The 19,689-nt window shown below is 51.1% G+C and overlaps 7 protein-coding genes across 7 annotated transcripts; 4 read left to right on the top strand and 3 right to left on the bottom strand.

The window, feature by feature from the left end:
• Window positions 1-1,270: 1,270 nt before the first annotated feature.
• On the top strand, window positions 1,271-1,808 carry CLUP02_15272 (uncharacterized protein; the record flags this gene model as incomplete). The annotated part of the gene is made up of 2 exons (XM_049294196.1): window positions 1,271-1,492; window positions 1,725-1,808. 2 exons carry the CDS (start codon window positions 1,271-1,273, stop codon window positions 1,806-1,808), a joined length of 306 nt encoding a protein of 101 aa, XP_049151342.1.
• A 76-nt stretch (window positions 1,809-1,884) lies between these two features.
• CLUP02_15271 (uncharacterized protein) lies at window positions 1,885-2,576 on the bottom strand (the record flags this gene model as incomplete). The annotated part of the gene is made up of 4 exons (XM_049294195.1): window positions 1,885-1,930; window positions 2,006-2,049; window positions 2,114-2,411; window positions 2,467-2,576. The coding sequence occupies 4 exons, from the start codon at window positions 2,574-2,576 to the stop codon at window positions 1,885-1,887; spliced, it is 498 nt and encodes a 165-aa protein (XP_049151341.1).
• A 1,647-nt stretch (window positions 2,577-4,223) lies between these two features.
• CLUP02_15270 (acetyltransferase) lies at window positions 4,224-5,791 on the top strand (the record flags this gene model as incomplete). The annotated part of the gene is made up of 2 exons (XM_049294194.1): window positions 4,224-4,338; window positions 4,887-5,791. The coding sequence occupies 2 exons, from the start codon at window positions 4,224-4,226 to the stop codon at window positions 5,789-5,791; spliced, it is 1,020 nt and encodes a 339-aa protein (XP_049151340.1).
• A 1,469-nt stretch (window positions 5,792-7,260) lies between these two features.
• CLUP02_15269 (histone H4) lies at window positions 7,261-8,301 on the bottom strand (the record flags this gene model as incomplete). Its single annotated transcript, XM_049294193.1, has 6 exons — window positions 7,261-7,368; window positions 7,459-7,521; window positions 7,600-7,687; window positions 7,971-7,986; window positions 8,061-8,092; window positions 8,162-8,301. The coding sequence occupies 6 exons, from the start codon at window positions 8,299-8,301 to the stop codon at window positions 7,261-7,263; spliced, it is 447 nt and encodes a 148-aa protein (XP_049151339.1).
• Window positions 8,302-9,091: 790 nt separating this feature from the next.
• On the bottom strand, window positions 9,092-10,420 carry CLUP02_15268 (uncharacterized protein; the record flags this gene model as incomplete). The annotated part of the gene is made up of 4 exons (XM_049294192.1): window positions 9,092-9,196; window positions 9,255-10,056; window positions 10,119-10,334; window positions 10,398-10,420. 4 exons carry the CDS (start codon window positions 10,418-10,420, stop codon window positions 9,092-9,094), a joined length of 1,146 nt encoding a protein of 381 aa, XP_049151338.1.
• Window positions 10,421-10,893: 473 nt separating this feature from the next.
• Window positions 10,894-12,045, top strand: CLUP02_15267 (50S ribosomal protein L11; the record flags this gene model as incomplete). Its single annotated transcript, XM_049294191.1, has 5 exons — window positions 10,894-11,025; window positions 11,152-11,478; window positions 11,610-11,694; window positions 11,754-11,872; window positions 11,944-12,045. The coding sequence occupies 5 exons, from the start codon at window positions 10,894-10,896 to the stop codon at window positions 12,043-12,045; spliced, it is 765 nt and encodes a 254-aa protein (XP_049151337.1).
• A 4,492-nt stretch (window positions 12,046-16,537) lies between these two features.
• Window positions 16,538-19,502, top strand: CLUP02_15266 (uncharacterized protein; the record flags this gene model as incomplete). The annotated part of the gene is made up of 4 exons (XM_049294190.1): window positions 16,538-16,592; window positions 16,799-17,100; window positions 17,461-18,805; window positions 18,856-19,502. The coding sequence occupies 4 exons, from the start codon at window positions 16,538-16,540 to the stop codon at window positions 19,500-19,502; spliced, it is 2,349 nt and encodes a 782-aa protein (XP_049151336.1).
• Between the last annotated feature and the right edge of the window lie 187 nt (window positions 19,503-19,689).

The raw sequence follows: 19,689 nt of genomic DNA, 5'->3' as shown, positions 1-19,689 counted from the left end.
AAATTTTGAGGTCACATTTAGACACATTAATAGAAAGGTTAACCAAAAAGTCAACATCAATATTACTTGGCTAGCCATTTTGAGAATGATGCGGCAACACGGCCTTGGATTGATTGTGCCCCGGAGAATTCAACCTTATCACCTCGAATCTTTGTCTAATTGGCCTCGCGAAGATGATGCGGCACGTCATTATGCAAGGCGCGGCGCTGCTCTTCTTATCTTGCCTCGTTTGATGCCGCGCTGTCACGGGGCTTGTTCGCGTCTTTCTTACTCTGCAGCGTTGCATTTTCTCACGAGATAAGGCAGTAGTTTGATCAGCCGTGAACGACCGGTCAATTCCCCCTTCGGCGGCGGACGGACTTTAGATATTGAATGTTGGCGGGCGATCTTGGCGAACAGACAGCAAATACGGATAACCAGGTAAGGATAGAGGGAGTAAAAGCAAGAAAAGGGCAGCAAACTGGCGGTGCGGATTAGCCGTGATTCGCGCCCGGCAAGGATGTTGCTGCTGGTGGATGCTTGTGAAGCTCAATCTGGGGGAGAAGGGGGAGGAGGTCAATTTGGAGGGGTGAGACTTTCTTGGGTGAACGTCGCCTAGGTACTCCGTAAACTACATTGTAGGGCAGATGCTCATAGTAGTACTTTACATCCTAGATGAGCCGGTGTCGATATTGATTGTTGGTTGAAACTGAGTTCTCTTCTTGATATTCCTCTAGAGAACTCGAGTCATCGTGTTAATCAAAAGCAGAAACTCTCACCCCGCTGTGATCCCCGTGGCACACGTCATTTGGTTTATTGACGGCAAGGACAATCCGATGGGGTACTTTGTAAGCTGAAGAAAGGTACCTATGGATACTGAATCAGCAACGTGCGTGAATCCCGAGGAAGTTGCAGACCACGAGAACTTGCCATTGCAAGAGAGATACATAGTACATCCGTACGTGCCACGGCATCGGGAAAGAGCGAGCAACTACCTAGGTACTTTAGTGTAATGGAACTGAGCTGATTGATCTGTTTGCAATCAAACCTTTTTTTTTTGCCGCGTGCTGCATCTTGAGCTGCAACTTGCCTCACTCGCATCATTGCCCATGTCGAGCCTGAGTCGACAGATTTGCTTCTTCTTCGGCCGGACCAGCCGCTCGCTGCCTCTCTGGCTCTCTCTGCTACCAGCCTACCGGGCGAATTCGCTATCAGCTCCAAGACATCCAATCCAATCCAGCCAGCCCAATGAGTCCAATCCCATCCCACTCATCCCACCACCACCCTCAAAATGGCGTTGGCCCATGCCATCCACACCCAAGAAAGAGGCCCCAACACCCAACCACCACCACGAACCCAGTCAGTCAGTGGTGCCAGTTCCAACACCACCAAGTTGGGTTACCAGCACACCTTCAGCTTTTTTTCGGGGGCTTCACAGAGTGACGCCAGAGACACAGCATCTTGCAGAATCGACAATCAGCAACCTTGCGGTCTGAAGCAATGTCACCCACCCGTTTGCCAAGTCCGCCGCGCCTAACCCCAAGAAACTCTGATATCGAAAAAATGTCGGAAGGGCAAATGTGAAAGAGTGCGAGGTGAGAGTATGAGAGAGATACCTATGCGACCTCACCTAGCCTACCTCCTCTTACTTCTCATCTCTCTATTCGTAGAACTAGGACGCGAAAGATATGTACGCAATCCATGGCCTGTGCATCGCTAATAGCTCCCCTCTGATTGCTTGCCAGCAAAGAGCTGCGACGAATGACGACTCTTCGAAACCGATGGCATCAAAGACCATCACATCTAGACAGACGCCAAAAAAACAATAGACGATGGTTCGGAGAAAGAATCTGGGCCCAGGCCGTCGATTGGAGACCGGGGGGGCTAGGGGACGGCTGCTCTGGGCTACGCTACCACTACCAGGGGGGGATGGGAGGAGCCTGAGAAGAGGCTAGGGAGCAAGTCACATCCATGATGCATTGGGTCACGTCGCGTTGGATCGGATCCTGACACTCGACTCACTGACAAGGACCCCTCCACCAGGCTGGGCACCCCACCACCCCCTTTGGTCTGGGCAAGGTCACAGTCTGTCAGTCTCTCACTCTGTTCAGTCTTTGCTCCCCCCACCACCCACTCTCCGGCCGAGCCAAGAACCCCGTCCGTTGGTCCCAGACGCTGGCAGCACGCTCGCCGCCTTGTTTGGGCTTGACAAGCCATGGCGGCGGCCCCGCCAGTCATGATTGGCGTTCCCATGGTTCCGCCTTATCGAGCCTGTGAGAAGCTCCGGAGACACGGTGACACGGGTGACACGCGCACTCGGCGAGGGGGGACCCTTATCAGAAATCTGCAAGACGGCGGGTGCGGATTTGCGGCTTGCCCTGCTTCTTGCAGTAGCTGTTACTGCTTGCTGCAATCCTTCCCACCGCCCAGCCCTTGCCATCACCATCCTAGGTTCTGCTGGTCCCAGCAGCACGCCGCACGCGCGACACTGGCTCTGGCGCGAGAAGCACGTTGACCGGGGGGTTGTCTGTCAGTATGTGTCTGAGAAAGAGAGATACAGCGGGAGAGAGGGTGAGGAAGAAGAGACGGAAAGACATGGAGGAAGAGAGAGAGAGAGTGTGTGCGTGTGTGTGTGTGTGCGTCTCCATGTATCTCTTGCAAATGCATCCAACCACTGGCGTCACCGCGGAAAGAGATAGACAGGAGAGAGGAGCCAAGAGAGCGCAGAAACAACCAACCAGTGGTGCCATCCGACCCGATGATACGGATATTAGGGTTGATATGGCGGTAACATGCGGTATACCTCACCTCTAGCTCACCCACATGCATCAAGCCACCAACAAAAAAACCGGCGCAGCAAGAAGAGAGATACATGACACTTCCAGGTTGGGTTGGGGGGTGAGGTTTCCAGAGTGACGGTCATGGTCTCCTGGTTAAGAATCATAAGAGGCAGAGGGACAGAAGAGTAGCAATACCTATTACAAGCAAGCAGCCCCGGTTCGAGCTGAAGGAAAAGAGACCCAAAGTAGCTTGGCTGTGCCGTACGTCTAACGTCTAGCGGCGGAGGTACTTCGTTTCGAAGCTTGGTTTGAAGGAGGTTCCCATTCGCACGCGCACACGACGACAATCTTTCTCTTCTTTTTTTTTTTGGCCTTCTCCCATGCCCATCCCGATTCCCCATCCATCCCATCCCATGCTCCATGCTCGTTGCTCATTGATCAGTGCTCGCAGCTCTCTCTCATCCATCCCCGGGCCTGTCCAGTCCTGTCCTGTCCAGCCCACGCCTACCGATCCTACTTAACCAAAGTCCACCCACTCTTCAAAATTTTCCTTTTCCTGCAGATTTTTAAGGTCTCAAGCCTTTTTCTTCTTCATTTCCCACTTATTAGTCTTCCCATTTTGCTGGACGAAGGAACGGGGGTCAAGTAACAAAGTAACAAATACCACAAGACCCTTCTTACTCTCTATTTAATCCTTTTTTCCGAGCTTTGTTTCTTTCCCTCTTCCCCTGGCTTCTTTCTTCATCAAGCCCCCTTCACCAGCCACTTTTGGGACGGGATCCCCGACGACGGGTGCGCGGGCGATTCATCTTACAGATACCTGTCTGTGTGCAAGTCCAACGGCCGACTCAAAACCAACAGACACAGTCCAAGACCCAGGCACCACAGACCTTGACCAGACCAACCTTACCGGCGATAAACCACCATACTACTAATACCCAAGGGCATAACGCAACGGCCACCAACAACTCTGTTCCCTGGACATTCCAGCCACCCCCAACGCCGACGCCAAAGACACGAACGAACGACGTATTTGGGGCCTTCTTTGGACGAAGGAACCTGGCCAACCCTGGAGGATATATAGACGAGAGACGGAACCCATCGATCCATGTTGCAGCCCCCCTTCCCGTGACAGGGTCCTCTCTCTTCTTTCCACTCTACGACCTCACGAGACCACCATCCATCTTGAGCTTCGCGGCGGCGCTTACCATCGTCTGTCGCCAGCTGCCGCCACTAAGAATCCAACCAGCCCCAACTCTCCAATTTCCAACCACCCCAGAGCCGGCGTCTTGTATTCCCTGTTACCGGCGGTTCTCCCTAGTCTTGACGGCAAACCCGCCCCTAACCAGACGAGACGTATCCGTACAATTGCCCGCCTAATAAGCGACCGATTTCTCCTTCCAGGACCGGACAGCCAGCAACGAAACTGGGTCGTCAAGTCGACTAGACCAACGGGCCAATAAGATGGATTCACCACACCACATGGGCATTCGCGAGCTCAATGTGAGCAACTGGCACTCTCACAATGCCCTTACCGATACCTTCAATCATGCGGTCCCCGCAATCAAGACAAGCGCAGGTAAGAGTTAACACGGTTTTTTTTTCTCTTCCCTCATTTGGTTTCTCGTTGCGTCTTCCCTGCGCTTCTGCCCTGCGGCTCTTTAAATCAATTCTTCTTGGCCACATATTCTTCAACGCTACCTCTCCTCTCACCTTGGCATTTTCATTCAACCTCACTTCGCGTTGTGTGTCTCTTTCACAACTCAATCATACCGCCTACACCAAAACCCGAACATCGTCATCAAGTTCATCCAACCTCATTTTCCAACGCTCCGGCAGGATCGTTTGGGGATCTGGCTTTTTTCAGAACGTGCAGCAAAAGCGCCGAAAGTTTCGGTCACGTTCACGGTTATCGGCCTCTCGGTGCTCTAGAACCAATCCAGAAGAGGACGTGGAACACAAAAATCTCATCTCAACTATTGACAAGCTTTTCATCCTGTCTGTCACAACCTCGCAAGTCACTTCACTACATGACCACATTTCTTTTTTTTTTCTTCCTCTTTTCACTTGGCTTTCATTAATGCTCTCAACTTGGACCCGGCATCACGACGAAAGTAAACTGACCAGTCTATCCAGCCTTCTTCACATTTCTCCGCGCCAACTTGGTCCTGAACCCATCCGCCATGTCATCCAACACCAACACACCCGTCCTCCAGCCTACGGTGGCTTCCAATACCCACCGCCCGGCAGCCCCGTCTCCGCTGGCAACATCTCAGGCTCTCGACCCCTTTGACGACATCCCTCCTTTGTCGCTCGAGGTCCTCTCCACCCGCGAGGACAAGGCCGAAGCCCTCCACCTCGTAGCAGACTCCATCGCCCAGCAGCGCCAACAGGCCGCCTACTCACTCGTCTTCCACCCCGTCCCGCTCGCAGGCCTCACAGCGACCCTCGGCGTCGCCTACCAGTACTCCTACGCCCGCCAAGGCGACATCGGCCTAGCCTTCACCCTCTTCAGCGGCGTTATCATGACCTACCTCCTCGCTATCCGCTGGGCGACGAGCGGCTACCTGCCCCTCGCAGAGCAAATGTCCTGGTCCTTCATCCGGCCCCACCCGGACGCCTCCGCCGACGAAGAGGACCTCGTCCTCGGCACCCGCTTCGGGAACGAGCTCGTCGGCGCCTTAGTGCTCCACCTGGAGCCCGCGAGCCCGGCCGTCGCCTCCACCTTCAGCAGCCGGCGCCGCAACAAGGCCTCGAGCTTCCGCGGCGGAAAGGGCATCATCCGCGCCTGGACGACGAAGCTCCGGTACCGCGGTAAAGGCGTCGGCACCGACATGCTCGACGAGGCGGTCCGCATCACGCGCGAGCGGTGCGGAAAGGACGCAGAGGTCGGCTTCGCGCTCGAGCACGCCAACAGCCGCATGGTCATGCCCGAGTTCTTCAACGGCGTGTTTAGGAAGCGCGAGCGCTGGGCCGCCAAGACACTCGATGGCGTGTTGGCTGAGCGGGAGCTCACCAAGAAGAAGAGGTGAAGATCGTCGTCGTCTTCATCGTCTCACTTCATCATCTAAAGAACACAACAGACATTTGTTCTATCTCGTATTGCTACTACCCACTTATTCGCAACCTTTGGTGTGTTCGCGCGCGCGTGTGAGTTTCTTCTGTTGTTCCCTCCTTTCGGACAACTAGGCGGGGACGGTCGATGGAAATTGGTTACAAATATAACCTAGAGCTGTGGGAAACGACGGGCCAGGTGTCATTGACACGTCACTGGTGTAGGATCCCGCGGGCATCTCTTTTATCTTTTTGGTTGTCTCATCTTTTTCAAACGATACCCCTCGTTATATCAAACGGCTTTTCATCTTTATACTGGGCGCCTCGGGTGGCGATTATACAATTTGTATAGAGCGGAAAGATTTGGGGAGGGAGTCAAGAGTTCTTCGCGGTACACCCTTCCCGTTGAAGAGCGTGGAGACCTGGACGTGGCAAGAAGATATCACTAGACGTGCAGCTTGGGGAAAGGGAAGAGTGGGAGAGAGGTCCTCGTAGACCATCCGTCCCCTTCCCTCCTGCTGCCTAATATAAACCCTTCGTTTGGCAACGTATCTATCTGTTCACACTCTCTTGGACTGCGGCGAACAAAGTATGGTTGAAAACTTGCAGCGTTCTGTGATCAGCTACAAATAACACTTCCCAGCGAGATGCACTAAGGACAGTTGGCTACTCAGACAGGGCAGCTGAAGCACGAATCCTGGTGGTTTCCTAAGTCACGACGCTCAATCTCGCCCATTTACCCAGAAACTAGCCTCAATCACGATCCGATGTCAATATACGACTCAAACATCCCAAACTAGAAAAGACCTAGATTGCCTCGACATGGCTTACATCATTCACGACTGATCGTCTCGATGCGCTCATCCCGCGCTCCGCCGAGAGCTGGCTTACGATAAAATCTCACTTCATTCTCGCTGACGCCGTATACTACTGACTTTGTCTGCTCACGTGCCCAGGATCGAGAACTGACAATGTACGGGATGTCCATTCCTTTCTCCCTCCTGAGGCTCGGATATCCGGAGAGGAGTCTCCAAAACCCTTTTCATTCAGTCTTTTCTTCGCGATGACATATCTCTCTCCTCCGTCGTTTCAGGCGGTCGACAAGTTTCGCGCGTCCCCACGCGAGATTCTCCTGGCCATCGAGGATCCTCTCTTGCAAGGCCTCATAACCCCAACGTCGGGATCCAGAAAGAAAGTGAGACACACACATATCCCTATTCCGTAGTGCTTTCTCGTCATACTCGCTTCAAATGCGAATGCCAGAGGTGCCTATACCTCACAAGACAAGTAAAGAAGGGCCCAGAAAGGGTGACAAGGTCCAATAAATAGCTGTGGTGATGGCACGCTTTTCTGACTGATGGTGGAAATCCTTTTTGGCGTTTTTGACTCACAGCTTGCCTCTCTAAAGCTTGAAGAGACACAAGAGGAGGTAAATCGGCCAACCCTCTCAGTCCTTGATAGCTGCTGCCTTTGCCTTGCGCGACTTCGGGTCGACAAAGGTATCGGGGTCGAAGCCGTAGATAGGCTTGCCTTTGCGGGCCAGGGCATGCAAGACCTAAGGGGAGGGAAACGTCAGATACCAATCATCACAGAACAACGCCGGCCCTGCCACTAGAATCTGACGGAGGCAGGTCATGAGACTTACATCGTGAATAGTGATAGTCTTCGCCTTGCGATGCTCCGCATATGTCACGCAGTCTCTTAGGACCTATTTGTAACTCGTTAGCATTTCATGAAGCTAAAAACAAACAAGCAGAATTCGGTTTATGTGAGAGTGTGTACTTACAGACTCGAGATAGGTCTTCAGGGCCTCACGAGCGTCGTCGTAGATCATGGCGGAAATCCGCTTGACGCCGCCACGACGAGCCAGACGACTAAAGTGAGAGAAGGCAGTTAGCTTAAAAATTATTTCTCAAAGGGAAGGGGGAAGGAGGTAGATGTAGGTAGTCGCCATGGTAAAGAGACGCAGGTGAAGTGGGCGAGGATGATAATGTGCGTGATGAGACTGAAATGAGATTCGAACGAGGAAGAGCTCAACTCAAGTCCCCTTCATCACCGTCATCTCAGGGAAACCCCGAGACCATCCGCCTCACCCGGGAGCCTCAAGAATTCTCAATCAAGGAGAAAACTTCCTGCAATCAAGGAAGAAAAACATACCGAATAGCAGGCTTAGCTAAACGAGTAATCCGGGTCAGCTCCTCAAATCCAAGTGTGTATAAGCCGTCAACTGAGTCAAGTGCAACATACTAATACCCCGGATACAATCCTTCATGATTTTTCTGATTCTCCTAGTCAGTAGCCGAATCTCACCTGCCGTAAGTGAAGATCGATAAAAGGAGACCACTTACCGGTGTCTCTTTGCACCGGTCCCCGCGTTCTGCAACACAGTCTTGCCCTTGCCGCCTTGATGCACCTTTGAAGCGGTGCCGCGCTTGCCGCCGGAGCTCGAGGCCCACGGGCCGCCGCGAAATGCGGGCGCGGGCGGCATGGTGAAATAGTGATGAAGTCAGTGTAGACTGTGGAATGAGGAAAATTGCTGGTGCTTTCTTTTAGATCGTGAATCGCCGAACTGGCAGGTGAAGGTGAGGATCCGTGGGTGGGTGGGTGGACGCGCCGCTTGGGGACTGTTGTTGGGGACTTGGGACGGGGGAGTTGGCAGCGATTATGTGGGGGAATAACCGTAAGCTAAGGAGGTCTTGAGGTACCCAGAGACAATAGAAGCACTGGATGCAGGGCAGTGGACTTACTGCGCAGTAGGTAGGTACCTGCCATCGATCCAATGGAGACAGGTGCGGCAGGGACGTTTCTGCCTTGCCTTATCGGTCACGTCTCGAGTCTTATCGGTTCAACATGGCCCGTGCTGGAATGCCCCGTGCAAAAACACCGTAGAATCACACACCACACACTGTCAAAACTCATCGCTCGCAATGCAGGTGCAGGGAACTTGCCGGCGAATGTTTGTCATATGTCTTGTTTCAAGATAGAAACTCTGAAGTCGGGGTCGGGGTCTATGTGATGCCCCAGCTTTAAGATAGCTGAGAGCTGAAGCACTTTGGCACGAGGAGCTATGCTGGCTGCGGGAGCACAGGATTTTCAGTGATCAGAAACTTGCACGACATATTCAGAATGTTGAAAGTGTGTATTTGTATTAGAACAACTTTATAGAACAAGTATGCGTACCCAATTCAACGAGTGACCATAGCCCCCATCTGAACGCCTAACCAGACCGGCAACAACTACCCAAGAATTTCATCGCCGTCGTTTCATTGTCCATACGTCTATTCGGAGATGAAGGTGGCCTCGCTGAAGCAGAGACCCTCTTCGGAGATTTCTTGGTCTCCAATCTTGAGCTTCAAAGTGAGCTTCTTCTCTGTCGGGCAGTACTGTAATCGTTGTCAGCTTAGTTCCTTGAGCCACTAGGGGCTCGACCCGGGGACTTACCTGGTAAATGTACGGCTTGGTGCCGGCCGTGCCAGCTACTATCTTCTTGACGAAGCCGGGGACCTCAGCCAGTACGTCCACTCTGTCCAGCCTCTCGCCCAGAGGGCCCTCAATGACACCCTCCACGGCCTTGCCATCCTTGTCCGTGCCGGACCAAGTGAACTTGATCTCCTCGGGCTCGGGCCACTCGTTGACGGAATCGTTCTTCGCCTTGGTGTGCTTGGCCGTCTGCGTGACGCCACCGTAAATCATCTCGCCGTCCTTGGCGATACCGCCAACGCTGACCGTGGTCGAACCATACGAGGGAGGGGTGGTGTACTCCATCATGACGGCCGAGTAGTTGGGGCCCTGGAAGTCGACAAAGTTCCACTTGGCCGCCGCGTGGTGAGGCTTCATGCCCTGCAGCGCGTACACGTAAAAGGCCCGACCCTTGAAGTCGACGGCGCCGTCCTTGGTGGTGATGGTGCCCTCGGTGATGCAGCGCGGCCAGAAGGCGTGGCGCATGGTGCCCCAGGGCTTCGACATGTCGGTGCCGAACAGCGTCTTGCCCGTCTTGCCAGCGTGGAAGCCGGGCGACATGCGGGTGACCTTGAGGTTGACAATAGCGTTCTCCGAGTTCATGCTCTTGATCGTGTAGTAGGTGCCGTCCTCGGACAGCTCGACGGCGCAGTCATCGGCGTAGAAGGACATCCGGTCTTCGCTCACCTCGTAGTGGCTGAGCTGTGTGGTCTCCCAGAGCGTCGGCTTCGACTTGTTGGGGTAGAAGATCTTGGCGTTGAACTGGCATGTTGTGCGGATGCCACTGTTTGAACATAGGGTCAGCATAAAGAGACAGGTGTGAAAGACAAGGAAGCTATCCCATACCCAACGTTGCTGTAGATGATTTGGGCCAGCCCAAGGTGTCCGTTGTCGCCCATGAGGTAGAAGCTCTGCGTCTCAACAGAGGTCGAGTCGGCCGCAATCCATTTCAAGTCATCCTTGGTGGTCTCCGTGTGGGTAGTCGTCTTGGCCTCTTCGGCGACGGATCTGATAGCTGTTGGGCCGTAGATGGGCTCTTGGGTACCTGCCACATCGGCGAGCCTGGCAGAATCAAAAGGTTAGCCTTGGCTGACACAACATTGAGGGACGGCAAACACTAATTACTTTTGTTGCGCCCACTTGAACATGTTGACGGCAGGACGCGTGAACGGGTGACGACGGATGGAGACGGGAGGGGTATAAAGGGTGGTCGTCGATGGCGGTAAAATGCAGCAGGTCTATACACGGGTAACAAGAGAAACAAGCTTCTTGGTGGTGTTCTTAAGAGGAAAACCGAGTTGAGAAGAAGTTGAGTTGACCGCCCCAAACAAGAGCCAGCGGAGGGGCCGAGGGGTCATCCCACGACCCAATGACGGTGAAACTGTGGCTAATGCGACCAGGGTGGATCCTGCGCTCCCCCGAGCATCCCGGTCGCTTGGACCTTTGGCGCGTGGCTGGTGCTTCAAGGCTCCTAAATTTTCCACCTCCGAAAAGGTGCAGCATCAGGTCTGATTGATTGAAGCTTGGTTGTCTGTCGCGCTGTGCAATATACCTGCCCATCACCACCCACCCATCACCCCCCTTTTCCCCAACGAGCAGACTCGTCTGTATATCCGTCACCATGTCCAAGAGAGGAGCGACAGTTGCCGACCAGGTCGTGAAGCTCATCGTGGGCGCCGGGCAGGCCAGCCCGAGTCCGCCTGTTGGCCCTGCGCTGGGTAGCAAGGGTGTCAAGTCGATGGATTTTTGCAAGGTGAGACTTGCCCTTGGGACTCTGATGAAGCAACACATGCCACTCTCTGCCCAACATCTGTGCTTTTAAGGGGTTGGTTATGCCATGGTTGAGATCAATGCTAACGTGTCTTTGCTCAATCGATAGGAGTTCAATGCAAGGACAGCACACATCATCACCGGCACGCCGATGCCTTGTCGAGTCACTGTCCGAGGCGACCGATCATTCCACTTTGACATCCGCACACCTCACACATCTTGGCTTCTTCTCAACGCCGCCGAGGTGCCGGTCGGCAAGAAGGGCAAGCGGAAGGGCGCAACCAACCCCGGAAAGGAGACGGTCGGCACCGTCAGCTTGAAGCACGTATACGAGATCGCCAAGATCAAGCAGACGGAAATGCGTCTATCGGGTCTCAGCCTCGAGGCCATCTGCCGCTCCGTCATCTACCAGTGCAAGTCCATTGGTATCAACGTCGTGCCATAGAGCACGTGTCCTACAACAGTCTATTTTCAACCACGTATAAAAACGGAGTCAGGCGCGGAAAGAAAGCATCCACTTGTATACCATCTCAAACGAAGAAGAGCGTGCTCATGTACAATTATTAGAGGATCGAGACGAGGCGACGTTATCATAGCAGACAGGAGGCACTGTACGATGAGAATCTCAACCGCCAAGCAAAGGCAGAGCACGGTGACAAAAAAAACATTCATACACTAGCGCCGCGTGGTCGGAACATGGCACGCCTGAAGGGATGCTTCATGCGCCCCAGAAGTTCCAATTGAGCAGTGACGTTGAATATATGTCTCGTTTTGAGGCGAAGTCCGTTCTCACGCTTCTACTTGCGCACGATAGTGCGAGTACGCCAACCGTCCGTGGGAGACCGAAACGACTAGCTGTCTGGCCGTTGTCTGAGGATTCGGAAGGGAAGAATTGATGTAGAACCAAGAGATTATGACAAAATGCCAATTGTTGCACGCCTGCTTGAGTAAGTCGCCGGGCGGATTGGATCATGGCCCGCCAGAACTTTGTATGTCGAATTGAGATGGTGTGAGGGGAAAGTCTCATTGTGTCGTGCTGAACCACAGGATTGGGGGATAGTTGACAAGGTGGTTCCGAAGTCAAATGTGCGATCAGCGGTCTAGAACTGATATGCAAGCGGCAAAGCCAGCACATCGGTGGGGAAGAGATGGTTCAAAGTCTCTCGAAGCTTCGCAATCGAGATCGACAAATCTGTCGAGACTGAAAGGCTTACACGTCTTCCTCCTCATTGTCAGTGAAGCGTGTCGTAGGCAGTTCCTTGCCTGTCCTATAATGCGACGGTTCCTCCAAGAAGCTTGCGCAAGAAGGTACTTGCTGTGCGGTATCGGGTAACGGGTCCCAGTGGCAGATGCTTTAGCTCCGTCGGTGGAGGCCAGCTGGTTGCGACGAAATGCAGGCCCAGATCTAGACAATGCCAGGGCCATGCCAATGGAGATTTTCCCACCTGGTGCCCCTGGAAGGCGGTCCTCTTTTGCAGCGTGCCTGGATAAAGGGCTCCATCAGCAGCAGCCTGTCATCTGCAAGAGCGCCTCCAAGCCTCGTCAGTGTGGGACCGATTCGAAGCCGGTAATGTGACGGAACAGTGGCCGTTTTCATGCTGCAGGTGCAACACATCAGCAACCACGCCACTGTGCTGGGGCAGCTGGGCTCGTCGGTCTGGGACCGGAGATGCGGCGGTGTTCGTAGGGCGGAAGGGCGGGACGAAGGCAGGCCAGTTAAGGTACGTCTCGGCATGTGCTCTGGAAGTGAGTCTCGGGCTAGTGGGCAGTTGGGGAAGATGGAGAGCAAAGCTCCGTCTGTTCCTGTCCATCACTCCATCGTAACCCCCGTCTTGACTCCTACTTGCCGGAAGCTGACAGAGAGCTAGACCTCGCGGCTCGTAGAAGCCGGTGAGCGACGAGGTTTTCTTTTGGTGGGCCGTCGGATGTGCGTTCAACCTTCAGAGGTAATAGGTAATCTGTTGTTCATATGTTGAAGCCTGAAGGAGGGCGAAGACGACTTGGGACTGGTGTGCTTTTGTTTCCTAGCAGGCTTGACTCGTTCGTCCCGGCCTAGACAAGAGGTGCATTGTCGAATCATCTGGCGCGCATTGGCGTTCGTTGACCTTGTGGACGGGTATGCCCTGGTTACCGTCGGCGGAATGAAGAGCCTGAACCGAAAGAAAAGATTTTTCAAGAGGCGCGAGGAATTAAAAGAGTCATCGGCCTTGTGGAGATCGGGCCGCGGCCGAAGCAGGCAAAAACCATCAACATCCATGGATGAGTCTTCGTTGGTGTGCTGCGAGGTTCGTAAAAACGGTTAACATGTTACCAGTAGGTACCGCCGAGCCGCCGAATAACAACGCCTCACAGGTGTCGCATGTGTCACGGATGCGAAGCCGAGAAACCGACCCCCGGCGCATATTGGGGGCACTCTGAAGACGGACGGGCGGTCTGAGGTGAAGGCACTCTCGGGAGGGATCTTGGAAAAAGCCGATCACCGAGGGACCATGAAAGGACAAGTCTAGAAAATTAGAACCGGCTGGTCATGAGGTAGAAAAAAATATAGAATATTCCGATCACCACAGGGACAGGAGCTGCCATGGGGTCAGGGCAGGCAAGGGCCTTCTCTCCTTGGGCCGGGTTCCTGATGCAGATACGCGCAATGCCACTGTTTAACTCCATCGTTTTGCATTACTAGAGGATTGCTACAGTATATATAGACGCTACCCTACCCTCGAATTCCGCACTATTTAACTTTAACCCTTTTTTTACCTATCCTTTCTTCTATTCTACCCTCTCTCTCGTTACAAAATTACTAAAATCGTAATTTTAATAACTTATTAATAAGCTAGTATTATTATTTGAAAATAAGTAACTTATTTTTATATATAAATGCTAAGAGTTTTATTATTATTGAAATAGTAATAAATATATTAAAGTATTTAAAAGAGCTTTTTAATAATTTTTAATACTATTTAAAATAATTATCCTTAAGCTATAAAAAGAAGCTAAGGCGTTATATTAATATAACCCTATTTATTTTATTAATATTAATAATACCCTTTTTAATATAAGATATATTAATAATACTTCTAGCACGTATAGCTTTAACGAGGTAATGCGGGATATTCTTATAAAGAATATAAAAAGTGAATATTCATATAGAAGCAAGAATATATGAATATAGGGGATATAAGCGTATATAAAAGAGGTTTTTATAGTAAAGAGAGTAATATAGTTGAATTACTATATGAGAAGTTGCTTGCTTAACGAAAGGTCTAAGTAGGCAAATATACGCCTACATATAGGCATAAAAACCTCCTACTAGAATATTCTATTACTTATTAATTATGATATAATTAATAAGCGTATACGTAAGTGAATGCGTAATCGTAGTACGTAATTCCGCCTCGAGTAAATTCCAGATTATTCAGTTACCTCCCAGTACTTTCCATTGCTCACGTAAGCTTATATAAGCAGTATTTGTTACGAAGGTAACTTTGTTTACCTTATTATTCGCCTTATTATCAATATTACGTAAGCAAACTATATACCATATTAATCTACGATTTCTATAGATTATTATAGGTATTGATTATGTAAGCAATACTGCTTATATAAGCTTACGTGAGCAATGGAAAGTACTGGAAGGTAACTGAATAATCTGGAATTTACTCGAGGCGGAATTACGTACTACGATTACGCATTCACTTACGTATACGCCTATTAATTATATCATAATTAATAAGCAATGAAATATTCTAGTAGGAGGTTTTTATGCCTATATATAGGCGTGTATTTGCCTACCTAGACCTTTCGTTAAGCAAGCAACTTCTCATATAGTAATTCAACTATATTACTCTCTTTACTATAAAAACCTCTTTTATATACGCTTATATCCCCTATATTCATATATTCTTGCTTCTATATGAATATTCACTTTTTATATTCTTTATAAGAATATCCCGCATTACCTCGTTAAAGCTATACGTGCTAGAGTATTGCTTACATAATCAATACCTATAATAATCTACAGAAATCGTAGATTAATATGGTATATAGTTTGCTTACGTAATATTGATAATAAGGCGAATAATAAGGTAAACAAAGTTACCTTCGTAACAATACTCTATAGCTACGTTATTATATTTTATAAATCGTACTTAACGTTAATAAGGATTTTAACGTTATTTACTAAGTTTTTTATTAAAGTTATTATTATAAGGTTAGTTTAGTTATTAATATTTTAATAAGTATTTTAACTTAACTTAGAGGTTTTTATAGCTCTTAAAAAGAGGTTTTTAAAGGACTTATAATTAGACTTTTTACTTATTATAAGCGAAGTTATTACGGTTAAAGTTATAATAATTAAAACTATAGTAATTAAAACTATAGTACTACTTATAAACCTTAATAATAAGTAGTTAGTAATATAATTATCTTTTTCTTATAATAAGCTTAAAAAAACATCTTAATTTAAGTACTAGGTAGGTACTATACTATTTTATTAAAACTATATTCTTATACTTATAACTTAGAAAGAATTAACTTTCTTTAATAACAAGGTACTTAGATACGCGCAATGTATCTATGATTTTGGGGGGTATTGCCAAGTATTTCTCCCGTTCCCAAGCCGTAAAAATAACACCTCCAGTCTCCAGCCCAGTGGCCCCCCCCTTCACTTTTCTCGGCTCCCTTTCGGCGGCCCTGGTGCTCCAGTGTCATGTCACCGTGTCTTATCCAGGCCACCGCTTCCCCGATAAGGAATGGATAACAATCCAGTTGACCATTCAGATTGCATCCTTTTCAGGCTCACTCACTTAGCACAAGTATCGTGTACTTGCTGACCCTCCCACCTTTGTATACCCCTCTATAATACCTTCCAGATCATATTAGTACTTGGCTCGGCACGGGTTACGGGAGGTCAGACGGACCCGTGAACAGCGCACTCGAGATTCCGCGATACGTATCTGCACCGGGTTCGGGCTCTCACTATCATATTTTCTCCTCGGGTCCCGGTGTCTACATACCGGCAAAGTCTCTTTAGGTGACCTCGTTCTTGGGCCAGGTCAGTACAGAAAAAGAAGTGAGATGAATGCGACAACGCTGTTGAACAACACATGTCAAATCACAGCCAAGGGAGAGACCCTCCGGCAAGGACCTTCGATTTTTTGCAACGTCTAGGTACTCCGTTAGTACCCATGCCGTGCATTTGACCAGTACCTTCCCATCAGGTACGCAATGATTAGGTACTTCCATTGACTCTTAGTCTTAGTGCATCTCAAAGTGCCCCACCATCCGCAATTGGCATCCACACCTCACTCATCCACCTAGTCCTGGGTATCCGTACTTTTCTCTTTCCCAGGCCCGGCCCTTCGTGTTGTCGTTGTTTGGTCTTGGTTTTCTTTCCTCTCGCTCCTCTTCCCCGCCATCCGTTGTCATCATCGTCCTTTTTCGACTCCAGAGAAGCTGCAGACGACAAACAGTCACCGCCCGCAGCTACAGCCAAGCCCATGGCTACCCCGTCTCCCGCCCGCGATCCTCAGAAAGAGGACGTCAAAGTCCCAGGTACAAACGCCATATCCTTCCGTCTGTTCCGGCGCGCGCAACCCCGCCCTCGGTTCGTCTGTTGCGCATGTCACAGTCAAACAAACACTCACTCGCCCAATGTCCCATGTCCACGCTCACTCTCACACATACGCTCATACCCCAAGCCTGCATCTTATCCTCAACGCAGATCCCGTCTTGTGCTGACCGCTGTGCGCAATGCCTAGAAATCACCCGCAATCCTCCAGATAACCCAAATCTCCACAAAGACGACAATATGCCCCCTCAAGATGCTCCCGCCGTCCGCTTCGCTTCTTCCGTCGAAGAGATAACGCCAGCCGTCACCACGACATCACCCACCGAGACTCTTTCTCCCACCGATGCCGCTACCGGAGACGGTGAAGAGTCCTTGGCCGAAGTAACGCCCGATCAAATTAGAGCTCTCTCCAAGTCCCTTCAAGGTGCACCGTTGCAGCAGCGCCGGATGAACGTCTTTGGCTTCGAACCATACTCACTACCTGCATCACGCGTAAGTAGTCTGTTCCGTCATAACTCTCTAGTTTATGCGCGGTCTCGGAGCTTCTTGACGTTGTTTCCTGTTGGCATGGGCGTGCGTCCTGATGCCTTGTGTTTCAAAGTCTCATACCTACCCCTCCACCCAACCAACACTGCCTCGACGTTCAGACTTGTCTTCCCCCAACATCTCACCTCGTCTTCGCTATAATCATCCGAGGCTTCTTTTCGATGGAGCTCCTCGTCGGAACCCCCAATGATCAGTCTCATGCTCATCCCACTTACCCCCCAATCTGTCATGACAACACCACTCGGCCATTGCATCGCACGCGCCAGCCTGTACAACTTGCTTCTTACTAACCACCGGCATCTATAGGTTGGCTCACGAGAGGAGGAATCCGACAACAGTCGACTGCCAACCCCGAACTCCAGCGGACCGAAATCACCGCGGTTTGGTCCGGCGCATCCGATGCAGTCACCTCCTCTGACCCCGGCGGGGACCGATCCCTCAGACCTGACAGCCAGGAAGAGTAGAGATCAAAATGACGATCGTAAATCATCCACGAGCGACCCCCATGTGATCACTCCGCAGGCTTCGTCCTCCCAGGACTCACCACCATCATCTACCAGGAAGGAGTTGCCCGTCCGAGGCAAGTCGACGGAGGAGGTACCTCAGCGATCAGCTTCGGCAGAAGACCAACCACACGACACGAGGTCGCATAGGAGGGGAATGTTCTCTGTTGGTCCTGGAGGATCAGTGCCGGTTTCGCGAGAATCTAGTCCGTCTCGGGCCTCATTGTACTACTCTAAGCCGATGACACCAGGCGGAGATGCCAACGACCCTTATGCGGCTCACAAACGTCAACCACCAGCTCCGGCTCCTCAGCGGGGCCAGATCGATTCGAGATTCGTCTTCTCGCGCCGGAAAAACAAACACGGGTCGTCGCCATCTGGTTCTACCTCAAGTCTGGGCCGAGTAAGCGACAAACGACACTCCGGGCTCTTGGGCATGAAGGGACATGGCGACGAGCTGCAGGTTCCTCACGATGACTCGGCTAGCATCACGAGCAGACAAGGCTCCTTTGCCGACCTGAAGAGGTTTTTCAAGGTTGGCGGACACCACAAGATGAAGAGGGAAGCTTCCCCATCATCGGTTCGATCAGGCACCAAGACACCCCCTACTAGAGGGTCGCAACATGTTCCCTTCGGAGACGACCACGGACTTACTTCGAAGTACGGAAAGCTCGGCAGAGTCCTGGGATCGGGTGCTGGAGGATCTGTTCGTTTGATGAAGCGCAGTGATGACGGTGTCGTTTTCGCCGTGAAGGAATTCCGACCGAGACATTCATATGAAACCGAGAAAGAGTACGTCAAGAAACTGACAGCTGAATTTTGCGTTGGCTCAACTCTACACCATGGCAATGTTATCGAGACATTGGATATTCTGCAGGAGAAGGGCAAGTGGTACGAGGTAATGGAGTACGCTCCGTTTGACCTTTTCGCGTGTGTCATGACTGGCAAGATGACACGAGAGGAAGTCGGCTGCTGCTTCTTGCAGATCCTCAACGGTGTGACATATTTACACAGCATGGGTCTTGCTCATCGGGATTTGAAGCTTGACAACGTCGTGGTCAGTGAGCATGGGATTATGAAAATCATCGACTTTGGTAGTGCCCACGTTTACAAGTATCCTTTCGAGAGCGACATTGTCCTCGCTTCAGGTTAGTTACCCATTGAAACTTGCTTCGACGTATTTGCTGATTGATTATAGGCATCGTGGGCTCCGACCCCTACCTGGCTCCTGAAGTTTACGACGAACGAAAATATGATCCCCAAGCCGTCGATATTTGGTCGTTGGCAATTATCTTTTGCTGTATGACGTTGCGCAGATTTCCGTGGAAGGTCCCTCGCATGACGGACAACTCGTTCAAGCTTTTCGCTGCTGAGCCAACACCAGGCCACGACCCCAGAAAGCTGATTATGCCGTCAAAGTCTGCCAACGACCTCTCCAACACTCCTCAGAGAGATATTTTCGAGGAAGGCAAGCATCATACTCACAAGCACGAGCCGAAAGAAAGCCAGAAGGAGAACCAGAAGGAAGTTCCCAAGGACGGCGAGGGGAGTGCAGCACAGGGCAGCTCGACGCAGACTTCGACCAAGTCTGACGGCCAGCAACCAGCCGACAAGAAAGAGGTCATAAGAGGTCCCTGGAGGATCTTGCGCCTGCTCCCTCGCGAGAGTCGTCACATCATTGGCCGCATGCTGGAGATCAAGGTGAAGGATCGTGCGACTATGCAAGAAATTCTCGATGAGCCCTGGGTTGCCAATACAGTCATTTGCCAGCAACCCGAGCCGGGCCGCGTTGTACACGCAGAGGATCACATTCACACTCTTGAGCCACCACAGCCCCCGAAGTAGGGTTCACAGCACGGGCGCGGTCAACACAAATTGCATGTCTGAAAGGCGTTTAACCGGTTGTAGATGGGGTTTTGGAATGGGACAGGATGTGGAAGACACTTGGAATGACATGAGCCCCTCGTGATTGGGGACACAGCGATGATATTGGAGCTTGGGTGGTATCGGAGTCCGTCTTGAGGTTTTGTAG

The sequence above is a fragment of the Colletotrichum lupini genome, chromosome 8, assembly GCF_023278565.1.
Source record: "Colletotrichum lupini chromosome 8, complete sequence".
NCBI classification, from domain to species: Eukaryota; Fungi; Ascomycota; class Sordariomycetes; order Glomerellales; family Glomerellaceae; genus Colletotrichum; species Colletotrichum lupini.
The sequence above is the reverse complement of the archived record's forward strand: the minus strand, read 5'-3'. Positions and strand labels throughout refer to the sequence as shown.